This window comes from Rattus norvegicus, chromosome 7 (genome assembly GCF_021556685.1).
Source record: "Rattus norvegicus strain SHRSP/BbbUtx chromosome 7, alternate assembly SHRSP_T2T, whole genome shotgun sequence".
NCBI lineage: Eukaryota > Metazoa > Chordata > Mammalia > Rodentia > Muridae > Rattus > Rattus norvegicus.
The window spans coordinates 33,042,437-33,063,067 of record NC_141540.1 but is presented as its reverse complement, the minus strand read 5'-3'; the positions used below and the strand labels follow the sequence as shown (position 1 = coordinate 33,063,067).

The 20,631-nt window shown below is 41.0% G+C and overlaps 1 protein-coding gene across 10 annotated transcripts in view; it reads left to right on the top strand.

Moving 5' to 3' along the window:
- Positions 1 to 20,631, top strand: part of Ano4 (anoctamin 4) — a 409,328-nt gene that overhangs the window by 374,572 nt on the left and 14,125 nt on the right. For all 10 annotated transcript variants that reach the window (XM_087556297.1, XM_087556298.1, XM_087556296.1 and 7 more), the window contains 7 exons: positions 4,076 to 4,112; positions 6,380 to 6,491; positions 7,427 to 7,484; positions 7,602 to 7,699; positions 9,764 to 9,906; positions 15,764 to 15,916; positions 17,160 to 17,307. In XM_087556297.1, the coding sequence (XP_087412423.1) occupies positions 4,076 to 4,112; positions 6,380 to 6,491; positions 7,427 to 7,484; positions 7,602 to 7,699; positions 9,764 to 9,906; positions 15,764 to 15,916; positions 17,160 to 17,307 (749 nt within the window). The remainder of the gene's footprint in view (positions 1 to 4,075; positions 4,113 to 6,379; positions 6,492 to 7,426; positions 7,485 to 7,601; positions 7,700 to 9,763; positions 9,907 to 15,763; positions 15,917 to 17,159; positions 17,308 to 20,631) is intronic.

Sequence of the window (20,631 nt, the reverse complement as noted above, 5' to 3'; positions counted from 1 at the left end):
GAGAGGGAAAGGGAGGGGGAGGGTTGGGGGAGGGAGAGAGGGAGAGGGAGAGAGGAAGAGAACATAAGAACTCATCCCGGGACTTTTTTGCTCAGTGGCCAATTGCCCTTCCCTCCTCAGCCCTCTCTCCCTTCCCAGCACCACATTTTCACTCCTGTCGTTTGCCCTGGAGCCTTGTGAGTTCCATTATGAGAGTAGCCAAGTGTGTAATGTAGTTTGGAACTGATTTCATCAGAATATAAAAACATAATAATTTAAGTCCTTTGGAAGCAAACACAGCATGATGGATGGCCAACTAATGGCTGGAACACTGCCTTGCACAGCCGAGAGCATTGCAAAACTAAATTCTATATCGACTTCTGAAAATACTCAATTTAAGATACTTTTTGTGGCACATCAATATAGTTCTTTTTTAACAGTTATCTAAATTGGTTTGGACTACTCAAATTTTTGGCCACTATGGGCTTTCAGAATAAAAAATAAATCAATATGTAGATGTTAATTATTAACACTCTTTTATTAGGTCCTTGAGGGATAGATTTTTTTATACTATTTGAAACTTTGTGTTATTATTTTAAATAATATATTCTGTTTCTGACCTTTGGCTGAATTTGTCTAATCTTAACTAAAGAAGCAGGTTCATATGTGATGCTTATTTTCAAGATCTTGTGATGACTGTTTACTTTTGTGTAGTATGTGCTTAAAAATACAATTCATATTGTTTTATCATTCTCTGATCCTAACATTCTGATGCTTCTGGATGACTAATTTAATGTGTTTACTGACTTGCATTTGATTCAATGTCTTGAAAATTATCCCCCCCCAAGACAAAAAAGAGGATGGTGGTGTGCACACCTTTAATCCCAGCACTCAAAAGGCAGAGGCTAATGGATCTCTGAGTTTGAGACCAGCCTGGTCTACAGAGGGATTTTCAGGACAGCCAGAGCCTTCACAGAGTCTTGAAAATCCACATAGATAGATAGATAGATAGATAGATAGATAGATAGATAGATAGATAGATAGATAGATAGATAGATTAAAGTAATAATAATTTCAAAGAAGAGTGAAGGGGACAGGCATTTTTCTCTCTATCACACTGTTTCAACTCAGTTCTATTTCTCTAGTGACCAAATGGCATCTCAAATTCATGCTTGCACATGAAGTAGACCAGTAAGATAAGAGTAAAGTAAGGATTATGGTAATTTTTCAATTCATCTATGCATGAATCAGATATTTCACCATGCTATAAAAAGCAGAAAATACAATGTTAACACAAAAATATAGTAAATCAGAAAATATTACTTAAATTAGTACAAATTCATGAGCATTGATCAGACTGATATGTCCAATTAGAAGTATTTATAGCTACCTTATTTTAGAAATAACCTTAAAATCTGAAAGTGTTGTATCAGTTACAGATATTAACAACCATGATTTATAGTATCTGCCCCCAAATTGAAAACTAAGGTTATAAAGTAGCTAAAGAAAGACCAAACCTATAGATAATTGCCTTATGCAATGGATTAAGATCTCCAATTAAAAGACAGAGTACCAAAATAAATAACATAATGACCCAAATATATGTTTCCTATGAAATGTGGTATTAGATATTTGACCCAAATGGGACAAAAAAAAAAGCAGGACTAGTCATGGCCATATTAAATAAAGCGAACGTTAGATTACAAGTAATAAAAAAGATAAGGAATTCCATTATATAATGACAAAGGATTGAATCAAACAGGGGGAAATAATTGGTTTCAGTACGTTTGGAAACTAAGTTTTTCCTGCTGACCTTTTAAGAATAAATCATCTATGTTCTTATTACCTCAATGGCACAATAAAAAATCAGTAATTTCACACAAACCACTCATAGAAGGGTCACTTACTTACCAATGAGCCCCTCTCTGTAGATGTGCCTTTTCCTGATTTATAGACAGTCTCTTACTTTTCTGTTACCTCTCTTTCCCTCCATTTCTTTCTCCCTCCCTCCTCCCTTCCTCCCCCACCCCTGGTATGTTTGTGTGTATATTCATTGACTCTTCTCTTATCTCTGTATACTTTATTTTTCAAAAAATTAATGTGAGTCATGTCTTCATGCATTTTTTATTATTCCTTTTTATTTAATCTTTTTTTTTACACTCCAGATTTTATTAGCCTCCCAGTCCACCCTCCAACTATTCCACATCCCATATTTCCTCCCCACCCTCTGTCTCCACAAGGATGTCCCCAACCCCCTCCCCACCAGAACTCTAAACTTACTGAGGCTTCCAGTCTGTTGAAGTTAGGTTCATCTTCTCTGAGTGAACCCAGACCCAGCAGTCCTCTGCTGTATATGTGCTGGGGGCCTCCTATCAGCTGGTGTTTGCTGCCTGGTTGGTGGGCCAGTGTCTGAGAGATCTCAGGGCTCCAGGTTAGTTGAGACTGCTGGTCCTTCTACAAGGTCACCCTTCTCCTCAGCTTCTTCCAGCTTTTCCCAAATTCAACCAGAGGGGTCAGCAGCTTCTGTCCATTGGTTGGGTGCAAATATCTGCATCTGACTCTTTCAGCTGCTCATTGGGTCTTTTGGAGGGCACCCATGATAGGTCCATTTTTGTGAGCTCTCCATAGCCTCAGTAATGGTGTCAGGCCTTGGGGGCCTCCTCTTGAGCTGAATCCCACCTTGGGCCTCTCGCTGGACCTTCTTTTCCTCGGGCTCCTCTCCACTTCCATCCCTGCAGTTCTTTCAGACAGGATCAATTCTGGGTCAGAGCTTTTGACTGTGGGATAGCATCCCCATCCCTAACTTGATGCCCTGTCTTTCTGCTGGAGGTGGGCCCTGCAAGTTCTCTCTTTTAACTGCCAGTTTTCCCAGTGTTCATACCCAGGTGACTGGCATTATCACAAGCTTTCGAGACCTTTGACATAAGTGTTTCAAACTTGAACAAGGGCGTATTATGTGAAAGGCACACAGAATAAACTGAGAACCAAAATTATACTTTTCAGGAAGGCGTTTTACCAAATTTAATAACCACTGACAATAATATAATTAAGCCATTTTAATGATAACATTCTTCATAACACTAAAATAAGTTTTACTAGAGCACCTATTCTAATCTCTTGTTTACAGGGATTTTGTTTTTATGGTCAAAAGAATATGACTAATCTACACCACATAATTTCTTGCTGTAATTATATAAATCTCTTTTTAGCATTGGACTCTGTGAGTCTGGAGTTTCTGTACACAAATGTTAATCTCATGGCTTTAGTGACTATATCTTTGTATAGAAAAACTGTTTGCCTTACCAGAGCAAGTAGCCATAGCTGAATGTTTCGAGTCAGGCGATCTCAGTGTTTGGTTTTACTCTACAGTAAGCAAGCATCCTGGGGAATTCAGAAATTAGGAAAGATGTAAATATTAATAAATGCAAGCCTGGGGTACGTCTATGTAATCTTATTTTTCTTTTTAGAGGAAGCAGTTTTTTATTCTCTCATTTTATATCCTCTCTGGAAAATCTCTAGTAGCTATATTTTCCTGAACTAACACACTAACACACACACACACACACACACACACACACACACACACACACACACACACACACTCCATTCCCTCTGAGGACCATCAGTCAACCAGAGAGCTAGGTGAATCAAGAATGAATTCAGTGTAGGAATGGAGAGATAGAATCACATGCTCTGGGAGTCTCCCACAATGCTTGCCCAACCCAGCATGTATGGTGCTGTAATGTAGAACTCATGGCATTCTATACAACAACAAGACGACAGAGGCTCACCTTAGAAACCAACTCAGGAGCATAATGAATGATCAGCCTCACTCAGAAAACTGGTAATTAGTGGCATTGAGTCTTGTCACAGAATTATCAACCCCAAAATGAGAAGCAAGATTTTTTTTACCCATAAAGGAAGTCCTTGAACAGTCCTGATTATCCCTGAAAGTATCCTGTTGCTCAGAATGTCTCCCATTGTGGAACTTAAAGAAAAAAGTTTCACTCCCAACTTGATTGCCTTTATTCTTTATAACTGTAGGCTTGAGAGCATCTAGAGTTCATTTGTTGAATGTATGGAATTTATTTTGCAGCTCTATGAAAAAGTCGCACTCCTTCTGACAAATCTGGGTAAGTGATAGCCTTCTTCTGCAGTCCAGGAATCTGGAAAACTTTTAAAGCCTCCCTTCTCAGAGTCTGCTGGGAAAAGACCGCCCCAAGGTGGCTCCTTATAGGCCAGCCACTCTCCAGTTGGTGGAGCCACACCCATGAGTTTATGGGCAACACAAGTTGGACTCAGTGGGTTACTTTCAACAAAAGAGAACATAAGGTTGGAACAGGGAGGATGATGGGTGGATCAGGGAGGGCTTTGGGGAAGAAGTAACGATGAGTATGATCAAAATATATTAAATGCCTATGTTAAAGGAAATGCCCCTTTACTGAGAATTACACAAGATTTTTTCCCTTCAGCTGAACAATTTAAATGTGTCTAGTAAAAAGATCTTTTCTATCTATACTTTTCAAGATATTGTATCCCATATGTGCCATAAGCCACTGAAACTTAAAGTAGATGTTTTTTCCCTTATATGCACACGGAAAACAGCAACACAAAAGTACACATGTAGGAGATATCCAAGACCACTGAAAAAGTGTTCCGTAGCTGTTGCCTGCATTTTAGAATTACAGGCAGGTTCCACAAGGCACAGTGACATAATCCACTAATCCCAGCAGGCTCAAGAGGCTAAAGCAAGATGATTTCAGTTCAAGAGTTTTAGATGTGCTGGGACTACATAGGAAAAAAAAAAGACTCCACAAAAGTGTCAAGTTTTCAAAGTTAGTCCTTTTGAAGACTAGCAACCTTTTAAATCAGGAATGTAGTCAGGGCGTTGATAATTGGCATTTGTGCAAATACATTCATATAGACAAATTGTGTCTTAAAACATTTCTCTGGCCTCAGAACTTACCAGAACAATCTGATAGTTGCTTCAGTTTTCTTAAAGAGATATTGGCTGTTCCACAGGCAATGAGAAAATCACATGCTACAACGGGTAGCTTGCTTTCATATATTCCTGTGTATAGTTTGTCTAAAGGGGAGAAATTTCAGAGTACTTTTGGTAGCCTAGTCGTTATCCCACTGAATCCTTTTAATGAGTTGCTGTGTCCTATGCAGAGCTGGCCATTTTACTCTGACTATCTCCTTTAATGTCATTAACATAGCCCATCACTGCCATACTTTTACCAAGAAGGAGATCAACTATGCTAGAGGGGATTGCCCATTGCCATGCTGTGTCCAGGGACAACTGGTTAGAAGATGGCCAGCATGTCATGATTTGAGAAGAATGAGTATCCAGTCAGCTGGCAACTGCGACAACCTTCGCTATAACTAGGAACTTGGTTAGCAGGGTGAAATCAAATCCATCAAGAAGTGTTTGATGTTTCTTCCCTCCACAGCACCACAACCTTGTTCCAATGCTGAAACATTGACATCTGAGGTTCCTTTTCCCCCTCTTCCCTTCTCAGTTATGTGCCAGGGAGCATTTTGACTTTAAGTCTTGAAAAAGGGAATTGATGGGGTGAAATGTTAAATGTGCAATTAGAAGCTTGGGGGATGTGGAAACTGAGAAAAAATGATATTGCCTTAAATACATTTTCTTGCTTGAGTTTAGAAGTCAGCACTTTAGGAAGGATAAATACAGCAGACACGAGACATTAAGTTGGAGGCTTGTTCTCAAGAGCAACCGGTTCTCTATTTTAGTTCACACTATACTATCCAAAGGGCATTTACACTATGGAACCCTTTATCTGATGGGCTTCAAGTTGGCCCCTGACTAAGGCCACAGATGTGCACCATGGATACTTAAACATGGGGAACATTCTATAAAAGAGGCCATCCTCTAGTTTATTTATGAGAATGAAAGAAATAGAATGTGAGGGTTGAACCCTGAGAGTCAAACACACCCACTGCCCTGGAGTTTATAGTTCCTTCACATAACATGAGATCTAGGAGCTAGAATCATTAGGAGCTTTACAATGGGGTCTATGTACACTTAACTGGCAGAAACTTGGTCAAAACAAAGATACTGCAGAGTCAAGACGGAGGAGGTACTTTTAGCTGGGCTGTCTCTGATTCAGCCTCTCCAGACACCCTGTAACCACAGAACAGGATGGATACTCCCTTCAGAAGTACCTGTACTCACTTGAGACCACACTGTTATTTAGGCTGATCTTTAACCTGGGGGTCTATCTCCTGAGTGCTCTGTCTAGGAACATGTCAACTGTCAGCAAGCCTGAGCTTCCCCTGCCTCCTGATGACCCTCTCACTCTGTGGGGGAAGGAGAAACAGGAAGTAGGAGAGGGTCGTGGCCAGCCTCTCAAACCCTACTCCCTTTTGCCCACAGAACAGCCTCGCACAGAATCCGAGTGGGAGAACAGCTTTACCTTGAAAATGTTCCTTTTTCAGTTCGTCAATCTGAACAGCTCTACTTTTTACATCGCATTCTTCCTTGGAAGGTGAGAAGCACATTTCTCTGTGCCCCATCCCGGCCCCAGCACTAGTGGGATTAGAACTCTCAGAGCCCACTGGCCAGGGCCCTCCTTGTAGAGTGATCAATGGCCCAGTGTAGAAAGAGAAGATCAGGTACCTCCTTTCCCAGACTGAAAAACCACCTCACTTTCCTCAAAAGTGCCTGTACCTCTTCAATTGCACAGATAAATAGAGGAAAATAGTTTGTGTATGCAAACGATGGGTCGAAAGCTTTCAACTTCCAACTCACCTGAGTCAAGCCTGTGAGTGTCACACCTGTGTTAGTAGGTGGCATAAAGAGACAAAAGTTACAGTATAGCCAAGGTCCCTGACTTTACAGAAGGACATCCCAGTAGTGAAGAAGGTAGAAATGAGAAGCCAAGGCTTCCTGGATTTCTGAAATCCAGCAGAGATCAAAATCTGGGAAGAGTACCCTGCTTCGGGGTAATGATGAGGAGATGGGAAACAGGGCAGGGCCAGGAGTCCAGTTTGGGTGAGATGGAGGCAGAGGCCTCTCTTTGGTTGCTTAGCTACTTCAGCAGCAAGAAACTGCTGTCATAGCTAAGTACCAGGACCTTAACTAAACCAACACTGCTGGTATTCAAAAAGATCAAATGCGGGTGAACCCAGGAACATAACTGCTGCTTACCCAGGCTGGGGCACTTGATGTTCAGTAGAAATGTTCAAAGACATTGGGAAACAGCAAGGATGGGTTCTTGCCCTTAGTAGCTAGGCAGGAAAGCCAGAAGAGGAATGTGCCTTGGAGAATTCCTGAAGCCCAAGTAATGATCATCCTAGAGGGTGTCCTCGTCCCTTCAGACATGACCCTTACTGGCTCCCATCACTTACTTTAGAGGGCAGAATGTAGTACTCACTGAAAGCTTGAACCTACCCAGTGCTAATGCTTGCTTTTGTGTTGAAGATTTACAGGACACCCAGGTGCCTACTTGAGATTGATAAACAGGTGGAGGCTAGAAGAGGTCAGTACTCTCCCCCTTGTTCCCATCAAACAGCCTTACGGCAACTTGGTGCGGAGTGGAAGCCCGCCATGCTTCGGCTCATCGACTGATGGATCTCTGTGCTCTCTCGCCTCACAGTGCCACCCTAGTGGATGCCTTATTGATCTCTGCATGCAAATGGGTATTATAATGGTGCTAAAGCAGACCTGGAATAATTTCATGGAACTTGGCTACCCGTGAGTATCATAGCTATCTCATGGAGAGGCAGCGTGGCTCATGATGAGCATTTCTGAGTGTACGAATCATGGACTCAGCAGTTAAACCAGTAGGTCACATGCAGATTCAAAGGCCATCATAAAAGCAATGAACACTGCGGCCCGGTGAGATGGCTCAGCAGGGAAAGGCTTTTGCCTCTTAAGCCTGGCAAACATGAATTGGATCCCCTTGAAACTCACTCAAAGATTTTCAAGATAATTGACCCAAAGTTTCCCTCTGATCTCTGCATGGTACATACAGCACACACACAAATATACACAAGACAATACATTTTTAATTAAAAACAATAAACACTGGCTCTTTTAGCACAACTCATACAAATTAAAGTGACCATTCTTTTTAATTAATTTTATCATTTGTTTTTCAAGAATGTCATACGATCACTTTTAATCATTTCTCCCACCTCTCCCAACTCCTCCTAGATCCCTATTGATATCCTTACCCATCCAAACAAACTCATGTGTCCTCTTTTTTTGAAGCCTATTATGCTGCCCAAATACTCTTGGGTGTGAAAACATGGTCAGGCTACCAGTGGTCACCTCTAAAGAAAGGTGACTTAATATTCTTTATGAGACTTCTATGCATTTTCATACTCTGGATGTATGTGTGAGCATGCTTTAATGGTGTTTTTCACTTTTGGGGTTCCAGTACTGCAAGCCCTTGGCTATTTAATTATTTATAAGATCTTTATTCCCATTTCCATGAAAAAAATCCGAATCTTAATTTTACAAGAGAAAGCATTGCAAGTTCAGACTACAGCAAAAGGAAAGTAGGAAAAGGAGATAATGTCAGAGACTCAAAAGAGCATATTATCATCACTCAGTGATATGGTTTTCTGGTTGAAAACAGTGGGCAGAGGCTTCTTGTCATTTCTGTAAAAAAATGGCCTTTAGCTTTGCTGTGACAGCCTCTTCTGCTCAGCTTGGCTTTAAGGACACAGCATGTACTTTCTGTGTCTGCTGGGATTCCACACCAGTTGGTTTCCATGTCAGCTTGGTGACTCTGGAGGAACACAGCTCTCCAGGACTCAGGGAGGACCGCTCAGCTAGGATGAGCACCTGGGACTTGCTGAACGAGGAACCCCTTCTCTTAGAGCCCTGTCAGAGGCAAGGCCAACAGTTTTCTATTCTTAGATCCGAGTTTTAAAATCTTACCCTAAGTGTCTAACGTTTTCTATAAGATTTTAAAAAAATAAATATACAAATGTAAGTATGACATTTTATGGACTATTTGATTGAATCTAATCAAAATGTCAGCCAATGAGTCAAGACACACAGCAGAGATGTGGGGTAAGCAGAGTGTCTGATTGCCTTTCCTCTTTTTTTCCTTATTCCACATACTTTTGTTTTACCATTTCCATTCCTGGAAATACTAAAACCTTGTCACTTTCTCCTGGAACACTTGGACCTGCTTCCTCTGTGACATTTGCTCCACCCCTTTAGTATTATATTATGTGCTCCTGCCTGCTGCCAAGGGAGCAAGTGTCAGCCTCAAGTGTCAGAGTCAGATGCATCCCACAGGAGTCAGAGACCATGTCAAGCTTAAATCTAAAGGAGCTGAGCCTTTGTGGAAGGAATTACAGGCATCTGGATGCCAGGAGAGAAAGCTGATTGTGATCTTCAGATACGCTAGGTCTCTGGAGTCAGACTATAGTGATCATGGTCACCCATGTGATAGGACTGCCAATGAGGACAAAGTTAAGCCATGTAAACTAGACCTTCTAACTGTTGAATGTCTAAGGTGTTGCCTTGGTATTGAGTCAACTCATGATGCTCTCAGGCTTCTAACCAGCTGAACAGGGGACCATATGGAAAATCAAATAAGGCCATCGACCATTCTGTCTACTTGCTCATAGAAATGCTTCAGGTGTTCAGAACTCTCTCTAATCCCAATCTTCCTGCCTGAGTGAAGCTGGTTTTTAACTGTGATTCCAAATGCTTACTCTCTTCTTTCTCATTATTCCCTCATCGTTCTTAGGAAAAATCATGTATAATTTTCTAAAAAAATCTGATCTTGTCACCCAGGTTAATTCAGAATTGGTGGACTAGAAGAAAAGTCCGACAAGAACATGGGACTGAAAGGAAAATAAATTTCCCACAGTGGGAAAAGGACTACAATCTTCAGCCGATGAATGCCTATGGACTCTTCGATGAATACCTGGAAATGAGTATGGAAAGACCTCTTCTTTACCTCTTAATTATATATGCAAGCCTTTGGTCTGCAGCTACACTCAATTAAGTGTACATCTATTATCATCTGCCATGCATGTGAAGGGATTCTGATGTGAAGGTGTTCCAAAGCATAAAGGAAAGTGAAATCTTAAGACATTCAGAGCCAGGACTGCGGCTCTAATTCAGTGATACAGTGCTTATCTAGTATGTAAAAGCACATGAGTAAGATTCCCTAGCACCACAAATGAACAAAGCTCAGGGAATAGTCATTTCAAACCTTTCAGGATACTGTATCTTGCTGCTTGAATCACCAGAAGGAACTGAACTTGTAGTTTGTAAGCAGAGATATTTCTTAGCATATTTTAGGTCTCTCTTTTCCTCTCCCTTCCTCACCTTTCTCTCTCTCTCTCTCTCTCTCTCTCTCTCTCTCTCTCTCTCTCTCTCTCTCCCTCTCTTCCTCTCTCTCTCTCTCTCTCTCTCTCCCTCTCTTCCTCTCTCTCTCTCTCTCTCCCTCTCTTCCTCTCTCTCTCTCTCTCTCTCTCTCTCTCTCTCTCTCTCTCTCTCTCTCTCACACACACACACACACACACACAAATTAACCCTATTCATGAAGTCTCTACCCTGTAGCCCAAAGACCTCCTCCTATATCCCTACACTGCCTCATTTTGGAACTGAATCCACGGGAAAATAAATGTTGGAAAATTCCGTACATCAAAAAAGAGAAAGAAAAATCATCACTCAACGTGATTGACTCCCACATCCAGCAGGCATCTGTTAAGCTTTCCTCAATGCCAAGGAAATATACTACATTTGGCACCAGAGACACAAATAGGGAATATGACACAGTACTCAGCTCTCAAGGGTGCATAGGCTAAGGGAGAAGATCCCGAGACAGGAAGTGTAAGCACAGGAAGTATCACAGTTGCCACGACATGAATCATGGGAAGTACGTCAGGGCGGCCATCTTTGTTATGGGAGGGGAGTGACAGGAAGTGAGAAATGCTTGACTTGGACTGGGCTACACTTGTTAAGGAATCAGATTTCCTTAGAATCAAACCCAAGTTAGTCTCAGCATCTATGTGATGAGGAAATAATAATAATACTCTCTTGTCAGATACAGCGCGTGCACGTATGCATACGTGCCTGTGTGTTTCTCTTCTTTTGAAAATCCCCTGTTTAAGTTCTACAATGTAGAGGTGAAAAGAGAGTAGAGCTGGGCAAGATGGATTAATTCTGAAGGAAGCAATCCCAGCTGGGAGAACTTGAAAATTAAAGGAGCAATAGAATTGATGCTTAATGTTTCTTAGATTGCTTCTGTCCTAAGTATCTATTGATGTTTTTAGAGTTTCAATTATACGACAGCAGAATGATATAACTTGGAGAAAAACTCAATGTGGGCACTAATAATGAAACTTAATAAAGGCAATTCATTAAGAGAAATCACCATTTTGAGTCTCTTAACGGACTCTCCCATAAAGAAGGAAATGAATAATAATGCCCTCTCCCCCCCCCCAAAGAAACATTTATGTAGGTAGAATGCTGCAGCTCTCGTGGTCTCACTGCAGCTCGGAACAACACGAGACATGTCACAGACAGACACGGGAATTCTACCTGCTTCCTTTTGGTTTGGTTTTGATATTTCCTAATTGCCTCCTGGGTTTATTAGATTATTAAATACTATAACTTACTGAATTACAGTATAAAGTGACTTTGAGAAGTGTGTAAATCTCAAGTATACTGCTGGGTTTTCATAGACTTATATGGGAAAGCAACTGCATCTATGCAGGTGAGAAGCTGGCGAACTGTTGTCCACAGGCCAAACTCAACCCAATAGTTTTTATAAGTGAGGTCTTCCTCTACCACCCACATCCACTCCCTTAGGCACAAACGATCCTGTTCTAAGGACTGGTGAAGAGGGCGTGCCACTTTGATATCCACGTTCTCACTGAATCTCACTAAAGTGTTAGGCTTTTTAAAAAATACTCTAGTTGGTATACAGTGACATCTCATCATGGTTCTAATATGAAAGTTTATGGCAACTAATGGCACTGAGCAAAGATGCTTATGACCATTTATGTATTCTCTTTGAATTTCTGTCTGACCCATGTCTTGGGAGTAGGAGGATGTCATTTTCCTAGCGATTTGTAGCATCTATTTACAGACTATAGACATGAGTCCTGTACTAGTTGATTTTCTTATTATTATGACAAACTGTCTGTCAAAGAACAACTCAGTGAAAGGAAGGTTTAATTTAGTTCCTGGTGTGAGGGGCACAGCCCATCCTATTAGATAAGATACAGTGGCAGACAGCCCCGTGGATGCAGAAGTTTATCACAACTTACATCTCATCCCAATAGGAAACAGGGTGAGCTGGAAACAGTCACACTCTCAGTGTTAACCATAGCCTCCATTGACCCACTTCATCCAGTTAGATCCCACTGGCTAAAGCAATGGTTCTCAACCTGTGGATCACAACCCCTTTTGGGGATCGGGGGCGACACATCAGATAGCACATCAGATATTTGCAGTACATTACAGTAGCAAATTACAATTACAAAGTAGCAACAAAATAGTTTTTATGGTTCGGTGTCACCATAGCATGAAGAACTGTATGAAAGGGACATAGCATTAAAAATGCTATGAACCACTGGTCTAAAGGCTCCACAATCACTCAAAACACTACCAGCTGTAGACCACATATTCAAGCACAGATATGTGGATACGTCTCATATTGAGACCATCATGTGTCACATAAAGTTGCTGCAAGTCAAATATCTTTTCTTGCTTGATAGCTTGTCTTCCTACTCATAATGCTGTCTTCAATTTTTTTCTCCTTCAAAATTAGTTCGAACTAATTTCACATTAATACTCCCAATTTCTTTTCTTTTCCATTTTTATTGGATATTTTCCTTATCTGCATTTCAAATATTATCCCCCCCTCCCAGTTTCTCCTCCAGAAACCCCTCATCCCATTTGTAAAGACCAAAAACAACTTTTACTGAGGTGTTGGCTGGAATTTAATTGAACCCCTCAAACAATTTGAACAATATTTATATATTGTCCAATCCCTGAATGTGGGATATCCCTGCCTTTGTCTTTATATTTTTTCTCAATTGTCTTAGTGGAACCATTTTGTGTTGAGTAATTTAGATTTATTGCTGAGAACTTAATAAATTTTAGGCAATTGCAAATAATGTTGCCTCCACAATATTTCTGTTTGTATACTGTTGTTTGTTTGTAGTGTGGGCCTTTGTTGGCTTTTATCCTGATGATTGAACCCAGAGACTCATGAATCTTAAGGACAAACTCCAGCACTGAACTGCACGCATGGTCCTCCGTTTATTGTCTATTTTGATGCTACTATATAAAATTATCACTGGTGTGTATGTTGACCTTGTAGAAAGGAAGCCTTCTGAAAACTAATATCAATTAGAATATATATAATATATATATTACATTTTTCTATATGTTCTCCCACATCATCTACAAATAATGATAATTTTATATTTCCCTTTCTGTTCATTAAATGTTGGCCTGTAGGTGGTAAGAACCCTCTGAAGCACTTCTTGTAGGGAGATGATGTACTAAAAGCATTCATATAATGCTGACATGGGCATCTTGCTCCTGACAGAAAGGCAGAAGCGTTCTATACATTACTGTTACTAATGATACCAGCTCTATTTTTATACATTTCTCAGATTAAAGAAGTGTTCACATATATATATATATATATATATATATATATATATATATATATATATTGTTCATATATATGTTCATATACATATAGATATGTATGGTAGGTATAAATAGATGTAAATATAGATATAGAAATACGTTTCTGAGCACCATGATCATGAGTTTTGCCTTCACATAATGGACTGGCTTTTCTTGCTGTTCCAGGCCTTTCATCATTGTCGTTATGTGCCAATTTATTGCCTAATAAATCCCTTCCGTACACAAACCACTGCAGCGTATATGTGGGAAGGAGAAACACGAGGCCCACATTCCTACTTTCGCAAAGCCCAGTAGAAATAAAGAAAAAGAGAGGCCAAAGTATAAAGGCAAATAAACTCACTCTGTGTAGCTCAGCAACAGTAGAAGCTACCAGATGCAGCCATGCAACTGTAAATCCCCAAGAGAGGGCACTTTTGAGCTTAACCTTTAAAAAAGGATCGAGTTTCATTAGTTTATCATTAGAGACATTATGTGGCCAGAGAAGGTCTGGAGCACGAAGGACATTTGATCTTGAAGCTTAGAAATCTGCATGGAAAAATCACTAAGATCTTTGAATGGTATGGAGAAGAGGACGAGTTGGCCTGTAGGTGGTAAGAACCTTCTGAAGCTTTTCTTGTTAGGAAGACGGTGAACAACGGCCTGGAACCAAGACTCTGTGCAGACTGATAGCAATTCAGTGGGGAAGTGAGGTGGATGTCAGAGAGACAGAGCCAGCTGGAAAGCCAGAGTCTAAAGTCAAGTAGGGACCGTGGGAAAGAGGGAGATGTAGGAGACAGTAATGAGGTATCATTGACGGAACTTAAGAGTCGAACGGTTCTGATGGCTTAACTAGCAGAGATCTAGTGTCTATCCAAGAAGAGCATACGCAGGAAGAATTTCAGGAAAGGGGCCATCATATCAGGGTATGGCACATCAGCATCTTAAGCACATGAGGAGATGCTGTTGAAATATATAAATATCCTATTTTTAACATTCCACCCACTAACTGGGGTATTCTTCCATGTAAAGCTTCTCTCCATCCCTTCTATGTTTATTAATTAAACTCTACCATGAAGAAGAGCTGCCCTCTATTCCCTGTGTTTACAGTTTAGATGTATTAGTATTTATATTGATAGGACTTTAGCAGTCTTTGGGTTATGATCCAGTACAGCTGTGATTTTGTTGTGCCCTGTTACTCCAGCTTTGGCTGTTGGCAGTGCCTACATGTTTGTCCTGTTGACGTGCCCTCATCATTTGTTGAGCATCACTTTACTTTTTCATAAGACAATCCAGTATCCTTGTGTTTTTTCCCACCGCATCCGGCCATCAAACTTTTTGCCAAGAAGTCCTGGTTCCATTAGTTAGTGAATGACATTTGGAAAGTATTGGGATCTGAGGTAAACGTATTGCCTCTCATATTCCATTGTTCTCAGGCCCAAGAATTACCTCTTTGTCCAGTCTCATGGCTTTCTTCTCTGCAAGAGAAGTTTCTTCAGTGTATTATTCCTTTTTTAATTAAATTATTTATTTGTTTACATTCCAAATGTTGCCACCCCTTCCCTGAGTTCTTCACCTCCTCCCCCCTCCCCTTTGCTTCTGAGAGGTTGCTCACACACACCTCAATCCACCCCCATCTCACTCCTGCCAGCATTCCCCTTCCTTGGGGTATCAATTTTCTACAGAATAAGATCTATCCTCTCCCACTGAGGCCAGGCAAGGCAGTCCTCTGCTACATATGGGGGGGGGGGGGCATAGACCAATCCATGCATTATGCTCTTTGGTTGGTGGCTTTGTCTCTGGGAGCTCTGAGGGGTCCTGGTTAGTTGATACTGTTTTTCTTCCTATGGGGTTGTGATCCCCTTCAGCTCCTTCAAGTCTTCCTCTAAGGGATCCCCTACCTCAGTCCCATGGTTGGCTGTAAGTATCTGCATCAGTCTCAGTCAGCTGCCTGGTGGAGCCTCTCAGAGGACAGCATGTTAGGCTCTATCTGCAAACACAACATGGCATCTGTGATAGTATCAGGGTTTGGATAGATCCCAAAATATGACTTGATGCGATGATAGCTTTGGGTTACTGTCTCTTTGAAACAGCCGATGGGAGGCTGACACCATTCATTCTCTCCCTTTTCCTCCCTAGTCCTTCAGTTCGGATTCACAACTATCTTTGTGGCAGCTTTTCCTCTAGCACCGCTTCTGGCCTTACTGAATAACATCATTGAAATCCGACTTGATGCTTACAAGTTTGTGACTCAGTGGAGAAGGCCTCTGGCTTCGAGGGCCAAGGACATAGGTAAGTTGGGTCCGGGTATGCTTCTGTGAAGATATGAAATGGCTTGTAGGCAAAGTTTTAAAGCCCGCCTGATCCAGCAGCACACGCCTTGGATCTCAGCACTTGGAAAGACAATGACAGGTGCATCTCTGTGAGTTCAAAGACTGCTTGGTATACATAGTGTGTTCTGGGCCCACTAGGGCTACATACTAATACCCTGTCTCTGATAAATAAATGAATGAATTAATGAATAAATAAATAAATAAATAAATACTAAAAGATTAAAAGCCAGACACTTTAGGAATCCTCAAGGTTGCATTTGAGCTGATTTGGCTAATTTTTGAAGAATAAGCAACAATATTGGTCTTAAATAATATTCTGCAAGAAATAAAGCCATCTATTCAAACTGATTGCTTGAGATTTCCAGTGTTTTATGAATTTGTGCCTAAATAGATTCTTAGTTTGGTCATTTCTGCTGTAAGGCTTCAGAATCTAAAATACCTATTTATCACTTTTTAAAATAGATCTATTTGCTTCCACCCTACCATACTCCCATTTTCCCCAATGTTTTCTTTACTCACGTGAAGCAAAACCTGGTTTCTCTCTCTAGTGGCAGAAATGAACTTTGGTTTTTGACTCAAAATATTGTCAATTAATGGTGGCTTCCAGTCCTCTCCATTCCTCCTATGTTTATTAATTAAATTCTACCACGGAGAAGAGCCATCCTTTATCCCCAGAGTATTTTCAATTTGTATTTCTTAGTATTTAGTGTTGATATGATTTGGCCATCTTTGGGTTATGAGCAGTGCCACTCTGCTGGGAACCGGAGGCAGACATTTTCCTCAGAGTAGCCTCTTCCCCTCTAAATGAAGCAAGTGTTTACTCACTGGGCATCAACATGAGCCAGCACATCAGGGCCAGTCTGCAAAGGAGAGCAGAAGAGACCTGATCATTACCACTGAGGAGTGTCCAGTCTGTTAGGGGCTTGACACTGTGTGCCGATCTTATCAGGTGAAACATGAAAGACTTAGTGGCTAGAATTCTCTGACTTATGTCTGATGCTGACCCCTAAGCCGTGAGTACATCGGTACTTGCACGCACCTATAGAAATTCCTCCAATTCCAAACTGTTTGGAAACACAGATAATAACTCCTTGTTGCCAGAGGCATTTGGAAAGATGAAAGGACTTCCTCAGGTGGATTTGCTTGCTGTTTTCACTCTCAATACCTCTGGAGGAACTAACACCACCCTTCTCTTTGAATAGGAATTTGGTATGGAATTCTCGAAGGCATCGGGATTCTCTCTGTTATTACGAACGCGTTTGTCATAGCAATAACATCCGACTTCATCCCTCGCTTAGTATATGCTTATAAATATGGACCGTGTGCAGGCCAAGGAGAAGCTGGGCAGAAGTAAGTGCTGTAAAAGGATTATGAAACTTCCATTTCTCAGCCATTGCATGGTGCTGGACACACAGAGAGGCTTTTATACTGGGGCACGTGACACGCAAGCCCAAACAAGGCCTGTGGTAGGGGAAGTGAAATTATATCATTCCGTTTTCAGCCAAAGAAAACACATCCCATTTACCAAAGTGTTGGAGCCCAAACAAGTCAGACAAGTTTCAGACGAGTCTAATGTGAGAGCAGCAGTTGTATTTCCCCTACTGTCTGGCTCCTGCCAACTCCAAACTCATGAATGTTTGAGCTCCTAATGCATGTAACAACAAAAATAGCACGAGTGACCTAGTGTAACATATAGTTATGGAAATGTTATGGATCTATAAAAAGGGAATTACTCTCCGATTCATACTGTCATCATCTGGAGTATGCAAATTTTTCATGAGGACCCCTGTACCTAAGACCCAGAAGTAACTCAATAGATATCTGTGTAGCGTGAAGATTATGTATGAACAGTCAAATTAAAATATAGTCCTGTGCTCTGAGGAGGAGACTAGAATGTATGTGGTCAGATAAAACCTAATCCGTATAATCACATGCCACCTAGCTTTATTTCTGCACTTTGCCAGAAGTCTTAGCATACATGAACAGTCCCTAAAGTCACACTAATGATCTAACTCTAACTGTGGTGTTTAGAGGTCCACCTATGGTCTTTGATGCCTAGCAAATTATCTTATATAGCCGGCACCACCTAAAAGCAGTCCTGCCCCCTGGTTTGCAGTCCTAGCCCAATTAATTTGCTCCCTAAGCCACTGAAGGCAAAAGGAGTAACTCGCCTGAATTAAGCAAACCTGGTCAGGGTCCAGTTCCACCACTATCCCACACAAAGGCTGTGCCGTAGCTCACAATCTAGCCATCTGAAGAGGCGAAGTCTTCTACTAACCACAGGGCCATTGAACACTAATTGTCCAGCAACTTTAAGTGAGCCTATCAACTCTTCAGACCCAAGACCAAAAGACTTGGATTATATTGCCCAGGCATTGCTTCCTGATTACAACCACTGTCAACATCCTCTATTTGACTTAGCCTGAAAAACCTTCCCTTCACCGCAGCCACTTTCAGGTGTATTCTGAATTTGATTCTCAAAACGATGAGTGGGCTATGCCTTATTATCCTCACCCTCGGAAGCAGAGGATTATTATAAGGATGAACTCCACCGTAACCGCTGGAACCTACACAGGGGTACAGCCACACCCACACAGACCTCTCTATTCTTAGCTCCAGGGCCCCAAATGACTTGTTGGCTCATCTCACTGTAAACCTTCTAGGTTTAATCCATAACAAAGTGTTTTGATCCTTCCCCACTTCTGCTTGTGGAGAAACTTGTAATTGTTTTGTTTTGTTTTGTTTTGTTTTGTTTTGTTTTGTAGAATCAAAATGAGCAGAGAACAAATCTTTGGAGTTGATAGAGAACCAAAGCTTTAGAATTCTAGCAGCCTGTCAGTCGTAAAGCAGTGTTCACAGTGATTAGAATTTACCTACTATACCTTGGTATCCTTTTATTGGACTTTCTGTCCATCTCTGGGCATTTTCTTTGAAGATTTTCTCTTTATGAGCCATCTGCAACATTCCATATTATAACTCTTGTCTCTAATCCATTGGCCAGTATTCTTGGTTTGGGAGGGAGGTGGATGTGTGTGAAGGTGTGTGGCGTATGTGTGTAGTTGTGTGGTATGATATAGTGTGGTGTGTGTGTGTGTATATTTTTGTGTGTGTGTGTGTGTGTATTGTATGTATGGTGTGTATGAGTATGGTGTGTGTGGGTAGGTGTGTGGTGTGGGCATGTATGTGGTTGTGTGTGTGTGTGTGTGTGTGTGTGTGTGTGTTCCTTTGTGAGTCTTAGCTCTGTCATAGCAGACACCCTATTACTTTACAGTAATTTTTCTTCTTTGTTTTCATCATCTTTTTTCTCTTTCTCTTCTTCTTTCTCTGCTGTCTTTCCAACTTAGAAATGCTCTAGAAATAAAAAAGCTTGCTGAGTAGAAACACCGTAAAATCTTAGATGGTGGTAAGCTTTTACAATGCAATGAGCCGCTAGAGTCAAATCCCACTTGTGATATAAACCAGCTGTGGAAATGGCACGTTTCCATTTAAATTGAACCTAAACCAATCCAATGTCCTATCCAAGCCTGTCACTGTGCCTTCCAATAGCTCTGTGTCACAACAGTCGATGCCTCCTCCTCTCTGTTAGATGAGTTTACCTTGGCTCCTCCATGGAGGATGTCTTCTCTTGTGTACATAGTGTCCTTTGGTTCCCATGACCCTAGTCCCTGAGATGACACACTTAGGTCTGCCTAATGCTGTTCCCAAGCAGATTGCAGAGTGGTTAAAAAAAAAACCACATCTTTCATGTCCATTTCCATTAAAGGTAGAACCACTCTCTCCTGTTCTGGATGCCCGGTAGTCAAGTGTTCAAGACCACTGGTAGACAGTCTGTTTTAGCCAGGTTTGCAAAGAAAAGAAATTGCTTAAGGCAACACTTTTTACGTGTTACATGTACAAAAAATCTTCTGAGGGTTTCCCCTTTCCCTTTTGTGGGTTCTTCATCTTCTGTAGCTGCAGTTCATACTGCTCATTGTTTGGTGAAGAGTCCCCTTCCTCTTCTGGGGTGAGGCCACTGTTTTTGGGGGTATCTTTACATGGGGTCCTTAGGAAAGAACTTGGAAAACTTTGGGTAAGCATTAAGGTTCAGGTTCATGCTAGGGATACAGAATGCTCTTGACCTTGGAATTACCATGTGACATATGCATAATACAGATGCACTTGGTAATTACTAAATCAAAGCTGCTTTTCCACAGAAATGGTGATGTCATAAAGGGTTAGAGCCCTGATCAAGGACTCTGTGCATTCACAGAGTTAATCACAAGCATATCTTACTTAATGAATAATAGAGAATATATCTGTATAAATCCTATAATTTCTTCTGTACTCAACTATTAGCCTGAGACACTTTATCTATAAAACACATTTGTCTTTAAGTACATAAACCCAGTCTTATTTCCCCTGGCATTTTCCAACCTTTGATTTCCATTCCCAGGCAGTGTCCCAATACTTAAAACCTCAAAGGCAAACTTTATAGCTGATTCAAAGACATTGAGCAGCAAGTTTGATCTCCAATCAACAAACCTGAAAGTCAACTTCTGGTTCTGTTCTTCCTTCTAATCCTGGTGACAATGATCACATGATGTCCCCATCTTGTACATTAAGTAATTCAAAACAATAAATAACCAATGTCTCAAAGGAGAATTTTCACATTTTAGAGGCATGAGACATTTTCAA